The 24,842-nt window shown below is 41.3% G+C and overlaps 1 protein-coding gene and 1 long non-coding RNA gene across 2 annotated transcripts; both read left to right on the top strand.

The window, feature by feature from the left end:
* The first annotated feature begins 4,924 nt into the window (after nt 1-4,924).
* rev1 (REV1 DNA directed polymerase) lies at nt 4,925-19,675 on the top strand. Its single transcript, XM_083890340.1, has 21 exons — nt 4,925-5,022; nt 5,125-5,257; nt 5,813-5,981; nt 6,075-6,512; nt 6,627-7,441; nt 8,198-8,296; nt 8,818-8,934; nt 9,085-9,211; nt 10,839-10,967; nt 11,080-11,234; nt 11,330-11,449; nt 11,540-11,760; nt 13,056-13,228; nt 13,340-13,569; nt 14,352-14,548; nt 14,634-14,921; nt 16,185-16,281; nt 16,392-16,597; nt 16,679-16,829; nt 17,099-17,201; nt 18,165-19,675. The coding sequence occupies exons 1-21, from the start codon at nt 4,957-4,959 to the stop codon at nt 18,274-18,276; spliced, it is 4,146 nt and encodes a 1,381-aa protein (XP_083746466.1). The 5' UTR covers nt 4,925-4,956; the 3' UTR covers nt 18,277-19,675.
* Nucleotides 19,676-21,311: 1,636 nt separating this feature from the next.
* Nucleotides 21,312-22,195, top strand: LOC310926691. Its single transcript, XR_014592813.1, has 5 exons — nt 21,312-21,440; nt 21,540-21,584; nt 21,836-21,922; nt 22,006-22,075; nt 22,156-22,195. It is a non-coding gene; the product is annotated as an uncharacterized lncRNA (long non-coding RNA).
* The last annotated feature ends 2,647 nt before the right edge of the window (nt 22,196-24,842 follow it).

Raw genomic sequence — 24,842 nt, forward strand, 5'->3', positions numbered from 1 at the left:
AGAGCAGATTGGCTGTAAAGAGTAGTGATGGGCATCACGGCTCACCTCTCCATGGTTCTCTGTGTTCTCTGTTGAAATGGGCTTTAAAGGGACACTGTGTAGTATTTATGGGTTTATATAACCCAAAATCCACTTTTTTATACATATTATGTGCTCCTGCATTGTCTAGTCGCTGTATAATAGTTTTTGTTTCATTTTCGTAGTGTTTCAAAAAGTCATGTAAAATAACATGGTCGCGGGCCGCGGTCGCATAGACCACTGTTAGCAGAGACGCCATGTTTCTACCGGAGCCTGTAAAGACAAACGCGAGAGAACAAATCAAGCGTCTCTTTACTTGTAGCTGAAGTCCCGCCTCCTCTCTCTCCGCTTCGTCTGCTACGGCCGCGGTAGCTCCGCCCTCTCCCTCGCCTCACGAACCTCAACTGCTGACACGGAGAAAGACGACGAGGACGACATTTGACCATCTGAGGATACCGTAGCGCTCGGGGAAGGGAGGGGGGTGAGCAGAGGAGCAGTTCTTTGTTGTAAATTTCAGCCTCTCCTCTAGATGGCACGATAAACTACTTACTTCACCTTTAAACACACTTTTAACAAACTAAACAAAACCCAAACCAGTTCCAAATCACTGAAGATACATGTAATGTCTTGGTAACAACAACATTCTCGCACTCGTTTGCGGTGGCAATGTTGTCGCTATGTGTGCATCCGTGTCCAGGGGAGGGGAAACAATAAGGGGGGGTGGGGTTCCCCACGGGGGCAAAGGGTGCACCGTAGTAAGAGGAGAAAATAATAATAATAATAATAATAATAATAATGCACTATATTTAAGGCGCCTTTCAAGACACTCAAGGTCGCCGTACAACAACAAAATAAAAATAACAAAAGGTAAGAGCAACGGGTAGAGAGTTAGAGAGTTAGAGAGAGTAGGCCTGTTTAAAAAGGTGGGTTTTCAGGTGGGATTTGAAGATGGCAAATGAAACAATGTTCCTGATGCCGGGAGGGAGGGAGTTCCAGAGGCGGGGGGCAGATCGGCTGAACGCTCTGGCCCCCATGGTGGTCAGACGGGCAGGAGGCACAATAAGGCTGATAGATGAGCCAGATCAAAATAAAGAAGGGTTTTCTTTTTAAAATCGTCCGGAACAAAAAACCCGAATTAATCGATAAAATCGATATAACGCCCAGACATGCTGCAGCCCGACTTCATTTGTGGCTACGTTCTATTTGACTCTGGTGCCCCCAAGGAAAGGATGCCAGAGAATGTAATGCATGGTCACTGCTATAGTATTGTTTACAAATACAAACAAATAATGTTCAATGCACAATCAGCAAAAAATAAAAATAAATAATAATAATAATACAATGAGTCCTGTGGCTCAAAATCACCAACAGTTACGCACTGCAGCTTTAAGGGTGTCAGTGACAGCAGACATTCATTTAAACACACACAGACACACATATTCTAACATGACGTCTGTCTGTTGTGGATGAGGTTGACATTTAAAGCTGACTGTGGAACAGTTGCACAACAGTTGTGATGAAGGTGGTTCAGCTGCGTTCGCTCCGGCACGTGTCTCTGCGTCACAGCCCCTCAGCTGCCTGCCTGCGCCGGGCCGTCTGAGGACACGAGCTTGGAGCCCAGAGCCAGACAACACACACACACACACACACACACACACACACACACACACACCGAGGAACATGGAATACATTCAACAAAGAAGAAAACTGGAGCGGTGCTTATAGACTGTCTGAGCGTGTGTGTGTGTGTGTGTGTCAGCTTCACACCACACTGCACCATAACACACAGTAACAGTAACAGTGTTCGCCGACTTCTGCAACACAGAACAGCGAACATGTCCATGTCTTATAGACATCAAACCAGTAGGAAAGTTTAAAGAATATGTGTGTTTTTTTAACTGCAATGTGCTTTTTTATCCAACAGGCTGTGTTCAAACGGACTCAGATGCCCCCCCGCACACACACAGTGGCGGAGAATCATAACACAAGTTAGGGCTAAAAAATCAAGGAGCCGGGCTGGAGCTCAGTCAAGCTAACTAAAGGGGGCTGTAAGGAAACCGGAAGTTGGAATGTGAAAAATAAAATGTTTGGATTTGCAGATTTTGGTTCCATATAAGATAAGATAAGATAAGATAAGATAAGATAAGATAGCTTTATTTATCCCACAGTGGGGGAGAGAACAGGGTTTCAGCAGCTCTGTATACAGATAAACAATTACACAATATTATAAAAAACTGTACATGGAAAGAAATAAGATAAGAGTGAATGTAAATAAGGTGCGTATTGGGTTAAGGTAAAAAATAAGACAAATATAGGCAAACAAGACAACAACTGTAAACAATAACTAAACAGACCAGCTAAAGACAAGGAACAAAACTGTAAACAATAACTTAACAGACCAGTTAAAAACAAGAAACAAGTTGGGATAGTTGGAAAGACAATGCGTATTTATTTCGCCAGCTTTAAAGGTGCATTATGTAATAAATCATAAAATCCTCCTAATATGTCAAAGAGACTCAGGAATAATGTTCATATAACAAACTGAACTCACCAACAACAATACAGACAAAATATTTGCATTAAAAAAATATATTTTTGCAGACTGCAAATCATGTTTATGTTTTGAAATCATGTTTTGGCGTCATGTGGCGCATTTCAGTGTGCAGTGTTTATTATTATTATTATTATTATTATTATATTTCTTTTTTAACTTCGTCAAATAAACTATATTGCCAGTTTTTTTTGGCATTTTATAATAACACAATAATAACATAATAATAACTGTTATTTATTAGAATAACTGTAATATTATTATTAATGAAGATAATTGCTGGTTTGATTACCTTCCTCTGGGGTTTCTGTGTCTGTGGATTGAACCAACCTGATTAGGCAATATTTTCTGACAAAAGTCAGATTAGAACAGTTAGTGTGTTAAAACGACACTTTCTAAATCCTCCCACACTGTTCCGTGGCAACCAACTCAACAAAGTCCTTAGAGAAGACGAAGTCGAGTGTTTTATTTTGAAAATCAACCCGGAAACGCTGCGTTTCGCTCTGCTCCCCCTTGACGCACACGGAGGAGACAGCAGCAGAGGGATCAGATGAGGCGGTAGAAATGGAGAACAAGAGGACGGGGAGGGCGAGTGAAAACGTTGAAAAGACATGGCGTGGCAGCCTGACACAGTGAGGGGCTCTCGGAGCGTTTGACGGAGTTGTCAGAAAACAGGTCCGGGCTGAGGAGTCGAGCTGCCTGGGGTTTATTTTTGTTTGTTGTTGCTCTATTTCTGCTCGGCTTTTGTTGGTTCTCTCACCTCGTCTAACCGGAGCGCATAGCGACGTCTGTGCTGGTGCTGGTTGGGGGACTGCGGAGAGAAGTCTGTGGACAGCAAGCCCAGTTGTGACAGGATTAAAAAAAAAAGGTAAAATAAACAAGTGCTTTGTGCCCCGCGAACAGTCGCCTAACACCGCGGTTTGATTACAAACGAGACTGCGGCGAAGTCAAACAGTGACATTATAATAGCTCAGCCATTGTTTGGCAGCTAATTTTTCCCCCAGCATTTTTGGGACAGTGAAGGCACCACGCTCGCGCACTCGTGTTGTTGCTTTTTTTTCCTTTGCATTGATTTGACGTGCGGACGCTGCTGTTGCTAACGTTTATGTGAAGTGTGGCAAGAACCCGCCGCAGAGTAGCCTCATGCTAACGTTAGCATGCACAGAGAAGTGACATAAAGTAACACATGGTCCTCCTCTCCTGGCTCTGTTGTAGCACAACATTAGCAAACCTGTCAGTGGCGAGAGCAGGAGCTGCCCGGGCATGCCCTTGGACACCCCCCCCGCGTCAGTGCCCAGTAACAACAGTGTCATAAAATGGTACATAAGAACAATGTCAGTGCGTTTATTGTATATTTATTTCATTGATTTCATCGTTTTCACAGCTGGTTAGAGGAGGCATTGCGATGGTGTCCTACAGCTGCTGCATCACCATCAACATTAATCCAAAAAGCACAACAAATATTGCTTGAACTGTATGTATATGTAGGTCATATAGGCCAACAACCTTCTGGCCTATCACAGGTAGGACTCATTGGCAGATGTTGAACATGCATATCTCATAATTGCTACTAAAACAGCATGCAGACACTGGACACATTTCCACCGATACCTCTTGCATTTGTCATCCAAACACACTAAAAAGTCAGCTCTGCACATATTTGGTTCCCTGTGGAGCAAAGTGTTTGATTGACAGTTATGAGATTAACAGACAGACCTGATGACCAGATGCCTTGAGTTGGTAGATGTTTCAAGAAGTGCATACAAGCTTCAAAATAATAAGAATTTGAGTTTTCATAACCTTTGGCCTTGCTTTACAGAGGACGCCATCGTGTTTCTACAGCAGCCCGACGAACAAACCAGCCGGAATTATGCCTTTTTGAAGTGGAAAGTGATGAATAAACCTGTTGTGTATATATACCAACAAAGGAATAAATGGCAGAGAGAGTCGAGTCCTCCTTTTGTGGCAGTCTGCAGTCACACCATTGGAAGTTCTTACTGAATCTTTAAATCGACAATACATGGTCGTAGAAGGAAGCAGCAGTGAAAAAAACACCACCAGATATCAACAGCCACTGTTGGTCTATTGGCATCGTCAAGATGCATCCTCTTATCATTCTGTGATGACACGGACATGTATTCAGTCCTATTGGAGTCATAATCAGACTGTGGACTGTAACATGTAGACAGGAATATAAATGGGATATTCAAGTAGCAACTCGCGTAAAACATAATCCTGATTAGTGCCTTATTCAGAATAATTCTGGTAGGCAGATAATTGATTTTTGGTCCATGTTTGTAGTGAAGTGTTAAATTCAGAGAAATTAGCACTGTATGTTTGGTGTAATGTGATTTTTGTGCTTCTCTTGTGCTTTCAGGAAACTCAGTATGAGTCGAGATGGGTGGGCAAAGAAAAGAGCCAATGCGGGTGGTGACAATGGTTGGGCTGAGAGGGTGAGTGCGACTCGGTTCCGACATAATCATCAACAGCAGACCACTGAGGTTCTGCACTTGTGCAGGTGTGTGAGTGATCTAAATCTGATCTTCTGTGTGCAGGGCGGCTACATGGCTGCCAAAGTGTCCAAGCTGGATGAGCAGTTTAAACTTGACGCCCCCATGGAAAAACAGAAGCAAGGCCTTTGCTCCAACATCTTCAGCGGGGTGGCCATTTATGTCAATGGATACACAGGTAATCACCATGCTATATCTAGAGAAAAATAAGTATTCTACATTCAGTTTTGTCCATCTGTGTTAATCCTTACACTTTGTGAACCCTGATAAAGAAGCTTTATTTTGAATTTCAGTGAAGTTTTTAATGCTTTTATTAATAACAATTAATTTGTGATCTTCAGGAGTTCTGATGACTATGACCTGGATGAATGAGAACCATCACTGACATTCATTGTTGAGGATGTACAGATTGTTGTTTTAACTTTGATAGTAGCATAACCACCGTATAAATACACAACCCATAGAGTTGAGGTGACTTGGCATGCGTAGCACACACTGCACTTATCTGGAAGAAGATGTGGTCTCCTGTTTGTGCTGCTACAGGGTGGCACGCTAATGAAACTGCTGTTTTTCTTCAGAATTGATGCACTTTGACAATTGGGCATACGTCAATGTCATGCTATGATGTATGTGTCAAGATGCTGCAGGTGTGGGGCCTAAGTTCTGGGTGTCGAGTCACCTAACATTAGCATTTTGTCTTTTGCTCGTGTTTGCCTTCCTTGTTTGTGAGCAGAACCAAGTGCAGACGAACTTCGCAGACTGATGATGCTGCACGGCGGTCAGTTCCACATCTACTACTCTCGCTCCAAGACCACCCACATCATCGCCAATAACTTGCCCAACAACAAAATTCAAGAGCTCAAGGGGGAGAAGATCATGAGGCCAGAGTGGATCACGGACAGGTGAGTCTTATATTATCCACTGTAATGTATTTTACACACAGTGTATATAAGATAAAGAGCTCTGTTCGGTATTTCCTCATTTTTTGAAAACAGTGTCAAGGCCGGGCATCTCCTGCCGAACCTACAGTACCAGCTGTATGCGAAACAGAAAGGCCCACTCTTCCCTGGCGTGACTCGGCGCCAGGCCTCAGCCATCGCTGGACCGAGCCATGGGCAGCTGCAGCTGAGTGTCCATCAAACACTCCACTTGCCACAGCGCAGTGTTCCGCAGTCGACGTCCAGCTACCAGAATAACGCCAAACTTACCCCCAGCCACAGTCTATGTTACCAAGGCAACGTTCAACCTCAGTCCACACAACACACCTCTGCAGCTTGCTTCATTAAACCTCAGCCTAGTCACTCAGCGTCTGGTCACCCCAATATAGATGCCAGACACAGAGGCCCTTTACACACCCACCTGCCATCTAATACAAGCTCTACAAAGCCCCCACAGTCTGCACCAAATGGCTGCAAAGAAATGGAATTACAACTGTGAGAATGAGTATATTTAATGTGTAATTATTGTTCAATTAAAAACATTTTTCTATGATAATTTCAACATCGTACTAAAGTTTCACACTTCATCATCATCTGTTTGCCCCACAGAAATGGATTACTGCAGAGTGGTTTGAAGACGGGCCTTTCGAATGTGAACAAAACACAAGAAGCGCTTTACCCAGCTGTGTTGAAGGAAGCCCCTCTGACCAATGGACATGTTCATCTTGTTAATGGTGCCTTAAAGCCAGAGGACCAGTCTCCTGTTACAGATGAATCCTCTGTTTACAGCAAACTGCCGGAATGCAGCAGTAAGCGTCCAGAAAACAAACCTCAGAGTCCTTCGGTACATTTTCAGACCAAACCCGACCCGTACGAGTTTCCCCACAGTCCTCCAAAGCAACCTGAGCATTCCTCTGTCTTTTTGGAGTCCTGCTCGCAAGCAGCAACTGAGCAGAGAGCTAAATCTCCACCCAGTTACCAGGAGTCTATGAAAGCCACCGACGCACATTTACTCCCAAAACAGTTCCAACCACCCCTTCAGGTTGACTCAAACCCTGAAAAGACTCCTCTTGCATCTCACTCTCTTTCATATTCTCCAGTTCGACTCAATGGAAGTCACCAAAAAGCCTTTTCATCAGATCCTGCCTCATTCAATTCAACCAACACACCAGCCAAACCGGATCATCCCACCGACAAGCCATCTTCGTTGTCCAAGTCCTCAGCACATCTGCTGGCACACACGGGTGATCTGATTTCTGAGTACTACTCCCACTCGCGTTTGCACCAGATCTCCACGTGGAGGACCAGCTTTTCTGAGTATGTCAATGAACTACACGGCAAAAGAAAAGCAACAGTGGGCGCCTCCTTTGCTGGGAAAGAACGACTGAGGAAATCTGTAGCACAGCACCCGTCAGTATCTCATGGTAAGGAAATGAAGGGTCCCTCATTTGTTTTAGTTTTTTGGAGTGGGAGATGTGGTTCAGTTAACATTGGTATGCAAAAATATGATGACGGCAAGGAAAAAAAGGTCCATGCTGTACTTTTCTGCTGATTAGAGCTGAAACGATTAATCGATTCATCGATTATTAATCGATGAATCGATTATTAATCGATTACTAAATTAATCGGCAACTATTTTGATAATCGATAATCGGTTTGAAGCTTTTTTCATGATTAAAACAAGATTTCTGATTGTTTTAGCTTCTTAAATGTGAATATTTTCTTTGTTTCTTTGCTCCACATAACAAAGAAATCATTAAAACTAAATCATTTTGGTTTGTGGACAAAACAAGACATTCAAGAACGTTGTAATTTCCAGGTTTGACAAACACGGATCAACGTTTTTTTCTACATTTTATGGACCAACCGATTCATCGATTAAACGAGAAAATAATCGACAGATTAATCGATTACTAAAATAATCGTTAGTTGCAGCTCTACTGCTGATTAAAGTTTACATTTTGGAAACAGAACCCAACGTACTGAACAGAACGGAATAAATATGCAAACCACTATGCGTGTTGTGTTGATGCGCAGGTCTAAAAACTGAACAAAGTGAATTCCCCACTCCAAAAGAACCCATTTCATTCTCACAGTGTGGTGGTAAGTGGTAAAATGCCTTAATTGATATGGTGAGTAGAGGTTGACTGATAGTGATGTTCTGTGTCTCTGTGTTTCAGGTGCATCATCATCGACAGGCGTTAAGTCTTGTATTTTTCACGTGGACATGGACTGCTTCTTTGTGTCGGTGGGGATCAGAAATCGACCAGACCTCAAAGGTAAAGCAACGTTTCTCTTTTATTTAAATTGATGTCATATCAGTGAAGTGTCATACATAGTACTGCGTGATATACCGGTTCATAACGAAAACTGGTATTTCTTTTTTATAATATAAACTTACAAAACTGGTATATGAAAAACGGAATGTGGCGCAGCAAAACACTGTTTGACGGGGGACCATTTTCAGTGCTGCACCACACATGCTAAGGGCTTAGCTGAATTAGTAACTGCAGCAATGAGCACTTTACTCCACCAATTCAGCAGATAACACGTATTTGACTCCCAATAATTAAGCAGTTACATACACACACACTCTGCACTGTGCCTCTCTCTTGCTGGAGCACTCATTCATGCTCATGCATTAAAAATACATTGAAAATGCAGCAAGCAAATTTTTTCCAAATGCCTTGATATACAGTTCATTTTTAGTCATACCGCCCAGCATTACTCGTACAGTATGTAGCACATGCGCTTGTCACACATAGAATAGTCCAGACGGTATGACTGGTTTTTCGTGCAGGGAAGCCTGTAGCTGTGACCAGTAACCGTGGACAGGGCAGAGTGCCCCTCAGACCTGGAGCCAACCCTCAGCTGGAGCAGCAGTACTACCAGAGGAAACACTCTCACCATCAGTCAGGTCAGACCGTCATCATACCCACGTGTTTGTCTCGCTAACTCGATTATCACTGGCATGGCCTGGTGTATTTCCTCCCATTTTCTTGTGCATATTTCCTGCACTTTATTAAAAAACCTGCTGGACTAATCGTGCCCTTGTTTGGACTCTCAGAGAGGAATGATGAGGATCTATACAGAACTCCTTCGCAAGAAAGTCCCGAATCCCACACCAACGGAGTGGACCATGATCCTGTTGTGTTATCGATGGCAGAGATCGCATCTTGCAGCTATGAGGCTAGGTAAGGTATAAACACACACTCGTAGAGATCAGATTTGTGTATTTTGAACAGAGGGACTTACGTTCTCAACTGCCTGTTATTGATTGGGTTCAAGAGAGGACCTTTATGAGATGATGGTTGATCTGAAGGTCAGTCCCACACAGCGAATTAAGTGGAGACTTTCCAGTCATCCTTACATTCATCCTTAATAAGCCTCGACTATGTTTCACGAAAGCAGTGCCCCCATACGTTGCCATGGAGATTTACTCGTCTACCTCAGACTAGGCAAACAGTCAGGCTGAAGTAATCCCGGTGTCTCTTATCTGATCATATCAAAAGCTTCACTTCCTCACACACCTCCATCAGTTGCTGCTGTTGCTGTCTGGTGTAAAATATGCAGCATGCATGTTCTCCAACGAGAACGCATGTTTTGGTATAGATGTGAGGGTTCAACGTATCTGAATCACTTCAGCCTGACTTGACCTAGCTGCACCTCCTAATCCTGGCTGGACCTACATGAAACATGTAAAGCCAGGATGGACAGGTCAAGCTGACCCTTTTGTTCATTCTGCTTTTAAGAAACAGCCCTCTGAAGGGACTGTTTGACAGGTAAACAGGGAACTAATGAGGCAAACACAAATATTTATATTTTTACATGATTTGCAACATCATATTGACAATTGACATGTCAGTAGACTTGTCCTTGAAGACTGGCTAAAAACCAGCGACTTACTCATGAAATTATTTGATTCACAGGTTTATGACCACTAGCCTCTGCCTCAAAACAATATCATAATTATAGAGGAACAGGCCTCAGGTCTCATTAGAAGTCCCACTTGCAACTTGACAGATGCACAATAAAAAGTCCATTCAAAATCTAGATTTTCCACGTATGTCACAAAGTGTTTTATTATTTTATTTTATGTATTTATCCTGCATTTTTGTATTTATTGAAATGGATCGAATTGTACCACTCTGGAGTGGAGTGAACTTCTCAGCTAATCAAGTTATTGCTTCGGTCAAATCTCCAAGTTTCTGTCGACTGAACAATGAATTTTCAAATCAAAATCGCAGTTTGAAAAAGAGAAATGAATTTGAGATGCAGCACTTTTTGAGTCTGTTGACAGATGCTCTCTGAGGACACGGCAGCCCATGCCTGCAGGATCCACTTCAATTCACAGAGCAATTCTTCTTTTTGGATTCGCCGTCATCTTCTAACATGACACTCTGTCACACTGGCTGAAAGTTGTTTGATGTCTCGGCCGCATCAATGACCGTTTGCTTAAAGTTTGTGTCATAACCTCTCCTCAGTTGCTGGTTCACTTGCCCAACTTTAGAGCCACTCCTCTCTAGACAGTCACTCTCCATCCTGCAGCAGTCGTTCAGCACTGGCGTACTGAAACGGGTCACAGTATACATCCGTGGTCACGGTCCTCCAGGACAAACTCGTTAAATGGAGATTTGGCGCCACCTATTGTTGCAGATTTATTGACATGTCTAGACCCCTTTTTTCAGGTGTATTTCAAAGAAAAAAAAAACATCGTCTTATATTCAGACCAATACAAAAATGACATTTTGATATCGTCAGGACTGATTTTCTTAGATTTTTGACTAAGCCTCATGTTAATAATTCATTATTCTCTCACAGACAGGCAGGGGTGAAGAATGGGATGTTTTTTGGCAAAGCAAAACAGTTGTGTCCCTCACTGCAGTCCGTCCCATACGATTTTGAGGCTTACAAAGAGGTCGCTCTCGCCATGTATGAGATTCTGGCAAGGTAAGAACAACTCCTTGGTTTGTTTTCACCTGCTTGTCTTTCCCCCATTTGATCCCCCATTCAATCTTGAAAAATAACCCTATATCACCCCTGACTTATTTGTTCTCTGCAGTTACACCCATGACATCGAAGCTCTGAGCTGTGACGAAGTATTGATAGATGCGTCTGCTCTGCTGGCCGAGTTGGACGTGAATGCAGAAGATCTTGCCAAAGCTATCAGAGCAGACATCAAGGAGAAAACAGGATGCTGTGCCTCAGTGGGCATGGGTTAGTTTGTCTTTATACTGAGAAAAGAAGAAAAGAAGATGAAAACAGCATTTGCAGTTTGCAGATTCAAACTGACTTTTCTTTTTTTTTTACAGGCTCCAACATCCTGCTGGCTCGGCTGGCAACACGAAAGGCCAAGCCAGATGGCCACCATTTCTTAAAGTCTGAGGAAGTTGATGATTTTATCAGGGACTTGCCAGTGACCAGCTTACCAGGTAGATATACAGCACCACCTGCTGGTTATAGCGTCAATCTACGCTTTTGTGTGTTTTATCTATATGTAATAATGTCATTTTTTTCTCCAGGTGTTGGGCCTGTTATGGGCAGAAAGCTGGCTGCTATGTCTGTGAGGTCGTGTGGGGACCTTCAACAGGTGTCTCTTAATCAGCTGCAGAAGAAGTTTGGACCCAGAACTGGACAAACGCTGTTCCGTTTTTGCAGAGGACTGGACGACCGGCCGGTCCGCTACGAAAAGGAGAGGAAATCTGTCTCTGCGGAGATGAACTACAACATTCGCTTTACGAGGGTGAGACCCGCACGCCACTTCCTGTGTTATCACTTCGTATGAGCGTGTGATCATCTTAAGCGTTGTTAAGATTGTATTAGTTTCATAATATTATATCTGCAAACAAAACAAAAAATCAATCAGACCAAGTAATAGAGGCTGTTTAAACATGTGTCATCATTTTTACAGAAGTACACAATGGGGGGGGAAAACCTAAATAAAGATTATGATTGAAGATGATTATGAAATTCTACAGCGCCACAGAAAATCTTGGGCCATTGAACTCAAAATGCTGTTTGTTGGCAGAAAGTGACAAACAGTTATCAGGCATATACAGTATGTGCCCAGCCATGGCAAAACTGGCAACAAGTAGCCCGAGGGACATTTTGAGTTATTAACATACATATATGTATATAAATAAGAGTTAGAAGGATCAAAGATAGATACATATTTCTAATATCAAATAAAATGAATGGATCGGTCTGTTGCTGAATGAGCTGATGATGTGCTAACTCTTATAGTCGCTAAATCATTAGCATCACAGTCAATACTTCATATACAAAGCTGTGTCATTCACACATTGTTCAAGCACATCAGGTCTGTTTGTTATTCATATTAATAGCAGACGCTCACATGCTGCCGTTACAGCTCATAATAAGAGCATCTGATCCAACACAATGTGCGTAACATTTGCATTTTAAAACAACGCACGGTAGATTATTAAAACACAGGAACTAGCATCAAAAAAACATTTTTAATCCCTGTTTGTGACTTCGAATTAACACTAACGTAATGTAGATTAATGTAGATTTACACCTCTGTGTCCAGTTCTTCTCATGTCCTGCTCTCTTTTGGCCACTTAATAATAATTTTTTGGTTAACCGAAAAAACAACAAAAGCACTGGAATGTGATATCACCACACCCTAACTTGGAATCAAACAACCCTAATTCAAACACAACGTTTATGGTTTTAAGACCCACAGTACTGTGATTTGAAGCATGTAGTGGCTTTTTTCGAAATTTCAACTCGCACAATTTTGAAAATAACTAAATCCCTCATTTTTTATGTACTTCGTTTACTCGGTTTGCGCTGGGCCGACTTCTTTCTGGTTTAGACTTGGTTGGTCACAAGTAGCTGATGTTAGCTTGTTAATTAGCAATGTCATCTGCCCCCAAACCAAGCCTTTAGTATTTATTTCACCAAGGCTGGACACAAACTCTCATAGCTGGATGCAAATATTGTATTTAGCAATGTGGAATGTGTAGTTCTCCCTTATTCCTCTCTCACTGACCTTTTTGTTCTGCCGCTCACCAGATTGATGAGGCAGAGTGTTTCCTGACTAACTTGTCCATGGAGGTTCAAAGACGTTTACAAGACGCAGGGCTGCGGGGTCGCAGAGTCACCCTTAAGGTCATGGTTCGCAAAGTCGGAGCTCCTGTGGAGACTGCTAAATACGGTGGTCACGGCGTATGTGATAACCTAGCCAAGTAAGAGACTGTCACCGCTGAATGTTATGAGGGATTGAAGAGATTCCATTGTTTATTCAGCTCTGCGTTACACTAGAGGCTCATTTTTTATCCGCGTTTGCTTTCTGCCAGGACTGTGATGCTCGCTCAGTCCACTGACAGTGGTCAGCTGATTGCCTCGGCAGTCATCAAGCTGTTCCATGCCATGAAGTTGCAGGTTCAGGACCTGAGAGGAGTCGGCATCCAGGTTCAGCTTCTGGAGGGAAATCACTCTGTCCATCAGGATGCTACAGGAAAAGGGACACGGTCCATCAAACAGATGTTACTAGGCCAGACACACGGTACCCAAAACCACAACAGAGGTTAGTCTGAGGCTTTTGTTTCACTTTGTATATTTTTGCGGTCGAGCGATTTATCGTTTTTAGCAAAGTAATCGCATCCATGGACATAGGTTTAGATTTTGGCTGATGACTGTGAAATAGGATCAGCATCAGCATCAGAAGAGCACTTGGAGAACAAAGAGCACAGTGAGTTTGATTACGAAACAAAGAGTTCACAGAGGTACGAGGGGAGCAGTCGCAGTCCTAGAGTGTATATATGAATATGTATATGAATGTGATTCCTATGACCAGTGATAAAACAGAGGGAACGGTGATATAAAGTATCCAGCTTTTTGAGGTATTGATCAGTTGTGTTCATGAAAAGTAAATCACCATTGTCCATTAGTGGCAGAAAAGTGCAAATATATCCACTTCTGAGGGGAAAAGCAGGATTTATTCACAAAAAAGTAGCTGAGCTTCAGTTGTAGTTTTGATACAAGGTTGGTTATCAATATGTAGTGTCAGGCTCCACGCAGATCACAGCTATCCATTGTGCTACTGGCTAGTAGCACAAATGACGGGTCAATGGATATGTTTGCTTCATTTAAAGGCAGTTCACATTGTGTTAAGGGTTAGAGGTGCATTCAGTGAACCTGGTAACCTGGAACCTGGACCTAACTAAATGCCTGCTAGTCAAGATATTGTTTGAAATATGACACTGAATTATATTTTTTCATATCTGTTGCTTTTAAATGCTTCATCTAAAATCAGCTGTCGGTTGACCTCTACTATAAAATCATTTGGTTGTATGGTTAATGTTACAGCCGCTGCAAACAACAGCACAGACCAGGAAAAGACTCTCTCGACCACATCACCTTCACCTGGTGCCGCACATCCACATCCTCCGTCCCCTCCTGAGCCTGTCCCAGGAACCAGCGAAGAGCAGCAGCCATGCAGAAGAACGCCCAAACACTGTCGAGCATGTCTCAACTTCAGTATTGAAATCCCTTCCCCTTCGCAGGTATGTGCTTGAAGAATATTTCAGACTGAGTCAATCAGGGGAAAAAAATAGTTTCAAAACCTTTTTTTTTTTGACCATTTTCAAGGTTGATCGTTCTGTGTTGGAGGCCCTGCCCCCAGAGCTGAGAGAACAGGTGGAGCAGTCGTGGACTCATCGGGACACGAGACCAAATAACCATTGCTCACCCAGTCCGCAGACTTCTGCCCCTTTCCCTCCGTCTGCCTCTCTAAAGTCTCGTCCGTCCTCACCTCTGTGTCCTCCTCCTTCGTCTGGGCCTGCACTGAACACTCCACATGTCGGGACATTAGTTCTACAGATCCCAAACCAGCCAGACGGTCTGGGAATTGTATTGGAACTACCACACTTCTCACAGGTAGGGAAGTTTTCTTAATGTTATCTGGTGAGGGAAGAGCATTCATTCATTCATTCATTCATTCATTCAATCATCTTCTACTGCTTTATCCTCCACATGAGGGTCGCAGGGCCAATCCCAGCTGATATAGAATGAAAAGGGAAGTACATAGTGTTGATATTTTTGAAACAGGCCAACTTTCCTAATTTGTTTTTTATCTTCCCTTTATTTAGATTTTGGCCTGTTTTGAGGGGTATTTACAACGCTGTATTTTATCTCTTTCAATCCCTTTTTGTTTTAGATTTTAAGTAGATGACAAATGCTGTATAGAATGTGTATAGCATGTTCACTGATTAAGGACAAGGTCATTGTGACTTCACCTCTGTATCTTTCTTGTCAAATCAAATCAAATGTTATTTCTATAGCACCCAAATCAAAACATACATTTCAACTAGGGGCGTCACGATTCCATTTAACGTTCGTCTTTAATGTCATGATTCTCAATCTTTTTTTGCAGAGGGGTCTGCCATTTTTAGACTAGGAGTCCTAGACTAGTCTAGGATCATTGGTTTTATGTCATGATAAACTACTTAAACTTAAACTACTTAAATTAATTCCCATTTCGATTGTCTACATGGTTTTATGAGTGATATGATATCCATCCTTATTGTCAACTTTAAATCTTTTTTAATAACAATACAATAACAAGTCAATTGGAAACTAACTGTAAAACAGAGGAGATGTCTGCTGTGTAGCCCGGTGTTTCTCTGAAGGTCCAGAAAACTGTTGTTAAGGCCACTAAATCTGCTTGTCATTTCGTAGCGTGGTTCCAGTAAATGTTTAAATCCAGGGTTTTCCACCACAGAATAAGGTCACATGGTCTAAGGTCTGATGCTACAAACACGCCTATAGCACTAGTCATCACTTTAGTGCAGAGTTGAACTTTGAGGACATTTACATCAATATTTACGTCCTGTGGAGGTGTCCTGTGCTTTGCTACATGCACATAACATAGCGTTGTTTTTTTCCCGTCTGGCACGTCTGCAGGATGTTACAATGGGGGCGTGGTTAAATCGTCGATTCCACATTTACTTTTGAAGGTCGAGATCGTGACGTTTCGATCAATATTCGATTTGCAAATGAGATCGTGACACCTCTAATTTCAACATCTCCAGGCACTTTACATGTAGTATTAAAGTATCATAGAGAGAAGAGAGGAAACCCTTTTCTATTTGCGTGACACGACAATCAGCTTTACCTGTGCTCTTTACTCTCTGAATGTAGGTCGACCCTGATGTTTTTGCTGCCCTTCCCAAAGAGCTACAGGAAGAACTGAAGTCTGCCTACAACCGCGTAACTGTCCAACCTCAGTTAAATATGTGTAAGTCCCCACATGAATAACGTGGAAAGAAAGGCCTTTATTCCTTAGCTATACTGCTAATGTCTAATAATACCATGCACCTAATATTTGTCCTCTCTGTGTCTCTGCAGTGGAGCAGAATAATCCTCTGCTGCAGCTCAAGCAGTCAGGAGCAGGAATCGGCGTTGGTCGCGTAAAGCGCCGCTACAAGAGAAAAAATGCTGCGAGTCCCGTTAAAAAAGGACCTTCACCTTTGAAGAGGCGTCACAAAACAAACAGCCCTGCCAAAACTGCACCACCTCCAATAACATCGCGGGAGTCATCAAACATAGTAAAGGTGAGCCCATTCATGGTTCCATAAATGAAGATGGTGAAGATTATTTATCTCCCCGGTTCACACCTGTTTTTCCCTTCCCAGTCTGAAAACGGCCCCTCCACATCCTCCTCGAAACCAGACCAACCAGAGTCCTTGTCCAAATTCACCCCTCGTCCTGCTCCAGCATTAGCTGGAGCCTGCGACCTGACGGACATTAAAGCTTTACTACGGGAATGGGTCACCTCCATATCAGGTGAGCATACAGCACAGTTTACCTCTGAACCCACTGAGCACTTTATCAGGGACACATGACATCTGATGTCTGTGGCACATCTGCTTCAGGCTCAAGAGGTTTTTAATAAACAAAAACAGACAGAAATAAATCCAAAATAATAAGTAAATAACAACGTGGACAACTGTAAGTGAAACACTCAACAAACTTATGTATATATATGTGTGTGTGTGTGTGTATTCTACACAGTATATTAATGTTAATGTTGATGTCTCTAATTTTTTTTGTAGAACCCATGGAGGAGGACATCCTGCAAGTGGTGAAATACTGCACTGATCTGATTGAGGACAAAGATCTGGAAAAGTTGGATTTGGTCTTAAAATGTATGAAAAGGTAAAAGTTGTGCACTTAAGCCCTCTCAGTTTCTCTGCTTCAATTAATCAATCAATCAATCAATCTTTATTTGTATAGCCCACGGTTTACAAAACATAGTTTGTCTCACAGACTTCACAGGGTTGGTAACATCCTCTGTCCTTAGACCTTCGACCAGGAAAAACTACCAGGGAAAAAACCCTTGTAACAGGGAAAAAGTTAGAAACCTTAGGGAGAACCACATGTGAGGGATCCACTCCCTGGACGGACAGACGTGCAGTAGATGTTACCCAAAACATACAATACACAATAACAAAGACTCAAAAGTAAAAAGTCTTTAAATGCCAGGATCCATCTGGATCACTGGGTTTGTCACAGCCTGTAGCGAAGGCTGTTGTGGTCAGAGACTTGGGGATGACGGAGTCCTCTTTCCTGTCCTGACCTCATGTCGTTCACTGGTGTCAGCAGAACTGGAAGAGATTAAAAATCAGTTAGAGATGTGCTACATGTGGATGTTGGTGCTTGTTGCTACGAGGACGAGGACGGGGTAGAGAAAGTGCGGCTCGTGCAAAGTCTGTGTGCTCATTCTAAGTGCATGATGGGAAATTCCCCCAGCAGTCTAAGCCTATGGCAGCATAAGATAGACTATTCTAATCAGGACATACCTGATCTAGCTTCGACTATAGGCTATGTTAAAGAGGTAGGTTTTCAGTCTTAAAGGCGGAGACCGAGTCAGACTGTCGGACTGAAAGTGGGAGTTGGTTCCACAGGAGAGGAGCCTGGTAGATAAATGTTCTTGCCATGTTCTTCTTCCTCGTCTTCTAACGGCAGCTTGCATCCATGTTGTTGCATTTCTGCCACGTTCTGGAGTCAGAAAACTCATCATATACCGTCTTCTCATCTCCTGTCCTCCTCCGGTCCCGTCATGTTCATTTGTGTTGTTTTCCTTCCTCCTAATGTTGCATACGGATCTTCTGTTTGCAGGCTCATGCAGCAGTCGATCGAGTCCGTCTGGAGTATGGCGTTTGACTTCATCGTCGACAACGTACAGGTGGTCGTGCAGCAGACTTACGGCAGCACTCTGAAGATAGTATGAGGAACGGGGGGGGGGGGGGATGCGGTTTATCACCGTTTCTTTGAACACATTTTGATTTGCTACTTTGACGAGATCATCTGCAAAGGAAGTGACGACGTGTCCATCTCCAGTGTGACGCCACTGCCACACACACAAGTGAAATGATAAGAACGTTGAGAGCACGAGACCCATAGCAGTATTTCATGAGAGCATGTGCAGTACAGAACTGTCTGCACGTGCTCTTCAGAGCTAAGTAACAAACTGTAGAAGCAATTATTGCAGCTTTTTGGACAATGATCATGTTGAGCACGATGTTCTTTTTGCCAAATAATGCCAGTAGTCGTCTCTTTCTTTTCCTGAGCGCTGTCCATCTGACATAACTTCCCTTATTTCTCCCAAGTATTAATAACTAGGTAAATAGAATCATGTTTAACAACGCAATCATATTTTACTCATTTTTGAATGAGTGAGTTTTGTCGCATTCAGACATTAAACACATGATTATCTCAGAAAAGCCGGAAGAACATTTTATATTGGTTGATATTTTGGTGTCCCATGCCACTCGCACTGACCTGTGAAATATCTACTACAAATCAGACTTTTAAGAAAAGTCCGGTTCATACAGTAGCAAGTTTTTCTTGTTTCTTGCAAAAAAAGTGCCAGAACCTGTTATAATATGTAAGTAATGTTTTTCTAATGTTAATTCTTGTTTGAGAAAGAAGAAAATGTGTATGTAGAGGTCTTACCTCTTGTATTGTTTACATGTAGTGAATTCTTAGTAACTGTCTTTAAACTATAAATCTTTAACTGTTTGTACATGTTCCAACATGGAAATCAAAGGCTGGCCAAAGCACTTCACGGGAGGTTAACTGTTGATTCTCAGTAGCACTCTGACTACAGAGGATGGTAGCCTATGCATCTTCACGAACAATAAGATGTCCCTTCAAGATAATGTAATATTTCATACAAACTTTGTACTTAGTCAATATTCCAGCTTGTTTTCATAGATCTGAATGTTTAAAATAATGCTGAGTTTGCATAGGGACACAAAGTGTGATTTCTTTTCTTTATTTTAACCCTGGAAACCATCATGTGCACTCATGCTGGAAGCGGTTGAGTGACATGTCATGTGTGACATGTAAAATGAACTTGTTGGTGATCAGAATGCGAGACGCGACGTGTGTGTTTGCAAAGTTTCCTTAAAACGGTCTCCCTATATGCAAACCAAATCAGGCTGCCATGTTTGTTTGTTTTTTTACTTGTTGAAATGAATGTAATTCATAATGTGCAAGTCTCCACTCGTTTTCAAGAAGACATTATTTCTCTTCACCTCTCGTATCTTTTCAGAAGGGAATGGCCACGAGCGAAACTCGGCCAGCCGTGTCTTCTCTAAACTGGCTTGTGCCTGATGACCTTAAGCTGTGAACTTGTTTGTAAGTTTTCTACATCTTGGTAATAAACTGTAAACTCTGTAATAATTCATTCGTCTCTGTCAGTTTGTGCAATCTACACGCATCGCAATACAACACGTTAAGAAAAACGCGGTGCAAACATCAAATCACAACGGAAGTGTTTCCAGGGGACACTTGAAAGTGATGCACACCCGTCTCCACACCTGCAGGCAGGCGGATTAACAGTAATAGAATATTCTGATATATGATATATGTGATATGTAGGTATTTTGCAAACACTTTATACACTATAAATATTAACACAGCATTAGAAATCATAGAGTAATCATATATAAATGTGTGTATATATATGTGTGTGTGTGTGTGTGTATGTATATATATACACACACATATATGTATATACACACACATATATATATATACATACATATATATATACACATACACACATACACACACGGTATATATCAGAGAAAATTTAAATATATATAATTCATATACAGAGAGAGATACCAAATACCAGGCTCTGAGAAATGAACACTTTCCCAAAATAATACAAATACACCCTGAATTTGAACACACTACAGGCACAAAGAAACTCTCATATTTACTTGGGGAGATCACAACACAGTGTTTATTGTTTTTCCACTATTATCTTGATTTTACAAATGATATCTTTCCCTTTTCCTTTTAAATTTTATGGAATCTCAATATTACTTAACATTGTTGATTAGAAGTAGTTTTACTATGAAAGATTTTACTATGACAAAAATGACGTTTAAAAAGAGAAGCACGTGAGGTCACGTGGAGCGGAGGCCACGCCCCCCCCCCCCCAGCCAGGTATCACAGGTGACATAAATGAGCAGGTGATTAGGCCAAACCACTCACACCTGTGACACCTGCTGTATATAAGCCAACTCCTTCAAATGCTTCATTCTCCGCTGAACCTCAGTGAACCATCACCTGAGCAGCTGAGCCTGAACTGAAGGTAAAGTAAAAAAAATTCAGTCGATCCTTTTGTCTTTAATCTTGTTCACATTTAAACGTGTTGTTTCTTTCTAACGTGTCTTTGTTGTTTCTCCTTTTTACAGACTCAGCGACTGAAATACTGCTCATCCACCAGGCGTGATGTCTGTTCGGTGAGAGCCAGAAACAAAATTTTTTTTGTGAAATAACACTTTAATAAGTGATTTTTCTTTCCAAAAACCTCGTATCTAGGACTTGTTCAGGCTCCGTTGGATCAAGCTGAACAATTCGTCTCATCGACATTTGCGAAACAATCCCACCTTTTTACGAACATTTTAACTTTTATTACTTTCATCTCTTAACAGGTTCCGTGAGCGTGACAAACTAGTCCAAACTCCAGCGGTAACACCGAGACCCACGAAGGAGGTGTGTAAATGATGACTTTTGATAGAAAACTAGTGGAATTCCTTTTGTGTACGTGTGTTTTTTTTTGCCATTAACTTGCATCATTATTCTTCACCAGGTGAAAGAAGACGCCACAGACGGCCTGAATCCAGCCTCTTCACTTCCTGTTCTTTTTTTTTATTCCGCTTCCGCCCGGAGCAACGTCACTTCCTGTTCAGAGTCGCTTGAACAAGGAACAGACTCTACACGGCACATACTTTGCTTCTGTTGATTTATTCTTTGTATTATAATACTTGTAAAGCTTAGTGTCTTTGTTAAACGTCTTCTCTTTGCTCTGTTTCAGAATCCTGGTTAAACTGAAAACAGTGATGCACAAAGTCCACCATTCACCTCAAGCTCCAGGTAATCACAGCGTTGTCTGCGTGTTTCCTTCGTTCTAATCACATGTTCGCTGTCATAATGGAGTGTTCTCTGACCATTTTCTTTTTTAATCTCTCACAGGTTTCAGAAGCTCCATCCTGAGTCACTGCAACAGACTTTCAACAGGTTTTATTTTTGTTTTTCCCATGTGCTCACTTGTTCACAGCAATGGTAGCAAAACTTGCTCCCTGCACCATTTTCCACAGAGAAATGGTTGTTTTTACATCATGGCACAGGAGTGTTAAGCCACTGCTGCCTTGAATAGTGACTTAAATGTTTGGGATTCCCTTAGCATAATTAAATCACCATTTAATAATGTTCAGGTTAATACAGGCAAAGCTACATTTCCTCTATGTATTTGTCTTTCTCTCATTCAGGTGCTTAAAAATGATCCTCAAGAGAGAAAATCCAGGCCAATGGCTGTGATGCAGGAAGTACATTTATTCAAGTCCATGCAGCTTGAGGTACGAGCTGCAACACGTAGCTTTTTTTTTTTTAATGTCACATTCTCCTCTTGCACTTTCTTTAATGTGCATTTCTTCTTCAGGATTCCTGACCTGTGTGCTGACTTTTCCTGCAGCAGTTGAAACTTGGACAACAATCTGCCAGAGAAGCTGGTAAATTCCCATCTACTGTTTGACCACAAGGTGGAGCCAGAGGACAGGCTTTAACTTTTTTTTTCTTGTCTTCATTTCAGACTCTGGGGATGTCTGAAGGAGTCATGCAGGAAGTGAACCCTCAAGTAATCTGCACAGGTACATTTCATGGAAACTGTTTGCAGTTGTGTTGAATAAACGTATGCTCAAAGGCATTTAAACAAAGTTACTTGTTACTTGTTGGTGTTTGATTTGAGGTCAAGCGTTTTGCTTTTATTCAATCTGGTCTCCATTTTCCACTCACTACCATAGTGCTTCCTGTTAGCCACATTCATGCTGCTAATCTGGAAGACATTGAGCTTTGAATACTTGTTCTAATGCTGTAAGATAACATCTGAAGATGTCATTTTTAAGTGTCTTCCACTGTCCCCTTGCTACATTTAGAGTAACTGACTAAAAGTTTGGTGAAAATTGCCTCAAGGTGTATTGAGCTTTAGTTGTGTTGCATTTCCTTGACTCCTGTGTAATTTAAGTGCTTTAGAAATTGTCCTTCCTGTTACCCACAATGCTTTTAGCTTTGAGTCATTCATGCAACTAGCTGCTAATGAGGAAGACCTTGATCTTTAAATACTTGTGCTAATGTTGCTGGCTAACATCTGAAGAAAGTTAAAGTTGTGTGAATGCAGACTTATTGTGAACACTCAGCCCTATGTTGACTGTCATTGTGTCTCACATGGACTGGGTTTAAATTGCAATGTCTTTATTGGTTTACTGCTAAACAACAGTTCAGTTGTCTTCTGCAGGATGCTGTTGAGATGATGCTCCACTTGGCTGAAGAACCAGAAGCTCCTTGAAGAGACAACTGTGCACTATCATGTGAGTATGTTGTGTTGCAGCATGTCACCACTTCAGTGGTGTTTGTGTTGAAGTTGTTGTGCTTTGTCTTCCAGAATGGAAATGGACTCTTTCAACAATTGTTTCCAACCTGTACTACAAAGTAGTAAGAGATCTGGCCAACCCCTCTTTCACTTGCAGTTGGTCTGCACCGTTGTTTGCTGCCACAGATCCCTCGAGCGCTCATTTTCCAGAGAGAAACATGCGTTTAGATAGTGCAATGCAGGGATTGTTGTGTTTCAAAATAAAAACTTGAACTATACTTTGTTTCAAATTGTTTTTCAAACATACAATTTTCTTTATTCATGAGGAAATTTATATAAAGACAAACTATATATTATAAGAAACAGAAGAAGTAAAACATTTACATAAGTACATTCAATGAACACTGGAGCTAAGGACAAAAAATAAATTATAATAAAGTACAACAACCAGAGGAGCTGCTGAATGAAGTAAAGTTAAACACAACAAAGTTGAAACATTACAAACAATGAAGTGGAAATGCTATAACAAGTACATTCAAAGTGACAATGACTGAGTTAAAAAAAAAAAGACTAAGTACAGACTCAATAAAACAAAACAGCTAGTGTCAGTCAACAGAACACAGATTATCAGCTGAGACAACAAAGTTTAATCTCAAACTAACAGTTGTAAACTTTCAGTGATAAGTGTGAGACTACACCACCTCTGAAGTTGTGTCACTACAATCACTGAAAGTTCACAACTGTTAGTTTGAGATTAAACTTTGTCGTCTCAGCTGATAATCTGTGTTCACCTGCTGACAGACACAAGTTCACTAAACCAAATCAATATATCTAAGAAAATAGAAATGGACTTTTGGCACAAAATATTACCAATGGGAAATGTTTGTCATTACTTTTTAGCTTTATTTAGAAAAACAAATGACACTACAACAGTAAAAATGGGCATTAGTTTATGGAGATGTAGTGAAGCGAGGAAGAACAGAGTTTCTTCTCCACTGTTTGACTACATGTCCACGCTCATGGAGCAGACTAAACACACTCTGGTGAATACAAATGGACGTGAATACTCATTGTCTCAGAGCGGTGGAAGAAGCAGCCGACATCATGGAGAAGATGATGGACGTCTCCAGTTTCTGCAGAAGAGAAGACGGGACATGGTTTAACTCGGGGTTTTTCACAAGTCAAGTACAAAAGATCAGAACAGGCTCCACATCAGTTTGTCTACATCTACTGTGTCATAGTTTAGAGGCACACATTGAATATAATGAATCAGTTTATTTAGATTTAACATAAGCCTTCACTTTTTCATTAAACAACCCATTTTTATTGTTTTAGAGGTCTATTAGGTCACACGTTTGTATGTTTTATTTATTTATCTCTGATGTACAGTGCTATGTTTCAGCTCTTGTTGTTTTTAAGTTGGACTGGATTAGATTAGATTAGACAGACACCTGTTCTGCACAGGAAAAACTCCTAACCCAGGATTATCGAAGTTTGACATGTATTTTATGAATACTGGGTTAAATTTATTATAAAAGGCAGCATGATTTGCAAAAGACGAGATTATGTTCAATTGTTGCAAAATTATTAAAATGAAATTAAAGGAGATGCTATATTGAAAGATTAGTTTAATAATTTGATTTGCCAGATTAAGCAGGAGAATTCAAAGTTACATCATTTTGTTTTTAATGTTAATAAAAACAGGAATTTAATGTTTCTTTGAGGATTATTGGATTAAATTTATTGTAAAATCTGGCAACTGCACAAAGATTATTATGTTTGATTGTTGCAAAATTATACAACAAAAATAATGTTATAAAATACATTGTAAAATTAAGATTTTATAGATTTTATATTTTGTCACAGATTGTAAAAAAAGTGACAATTCAGTTATTTAAAATATAAAGGAG

The sequence above is a fragment of the Microchirus variegatus genome, assembly GCF_963457635.1.
Source record: "Microchirus variegatus genome assembly, chromosome: 5".
In the NCBI taxonomy this organism is placed as follows: Eukaryota; Metazoa; Chordata; class Actinopteri; order Pleuronectiformes; family Soleidae; genus Microchirus; species Microchirus variegatus.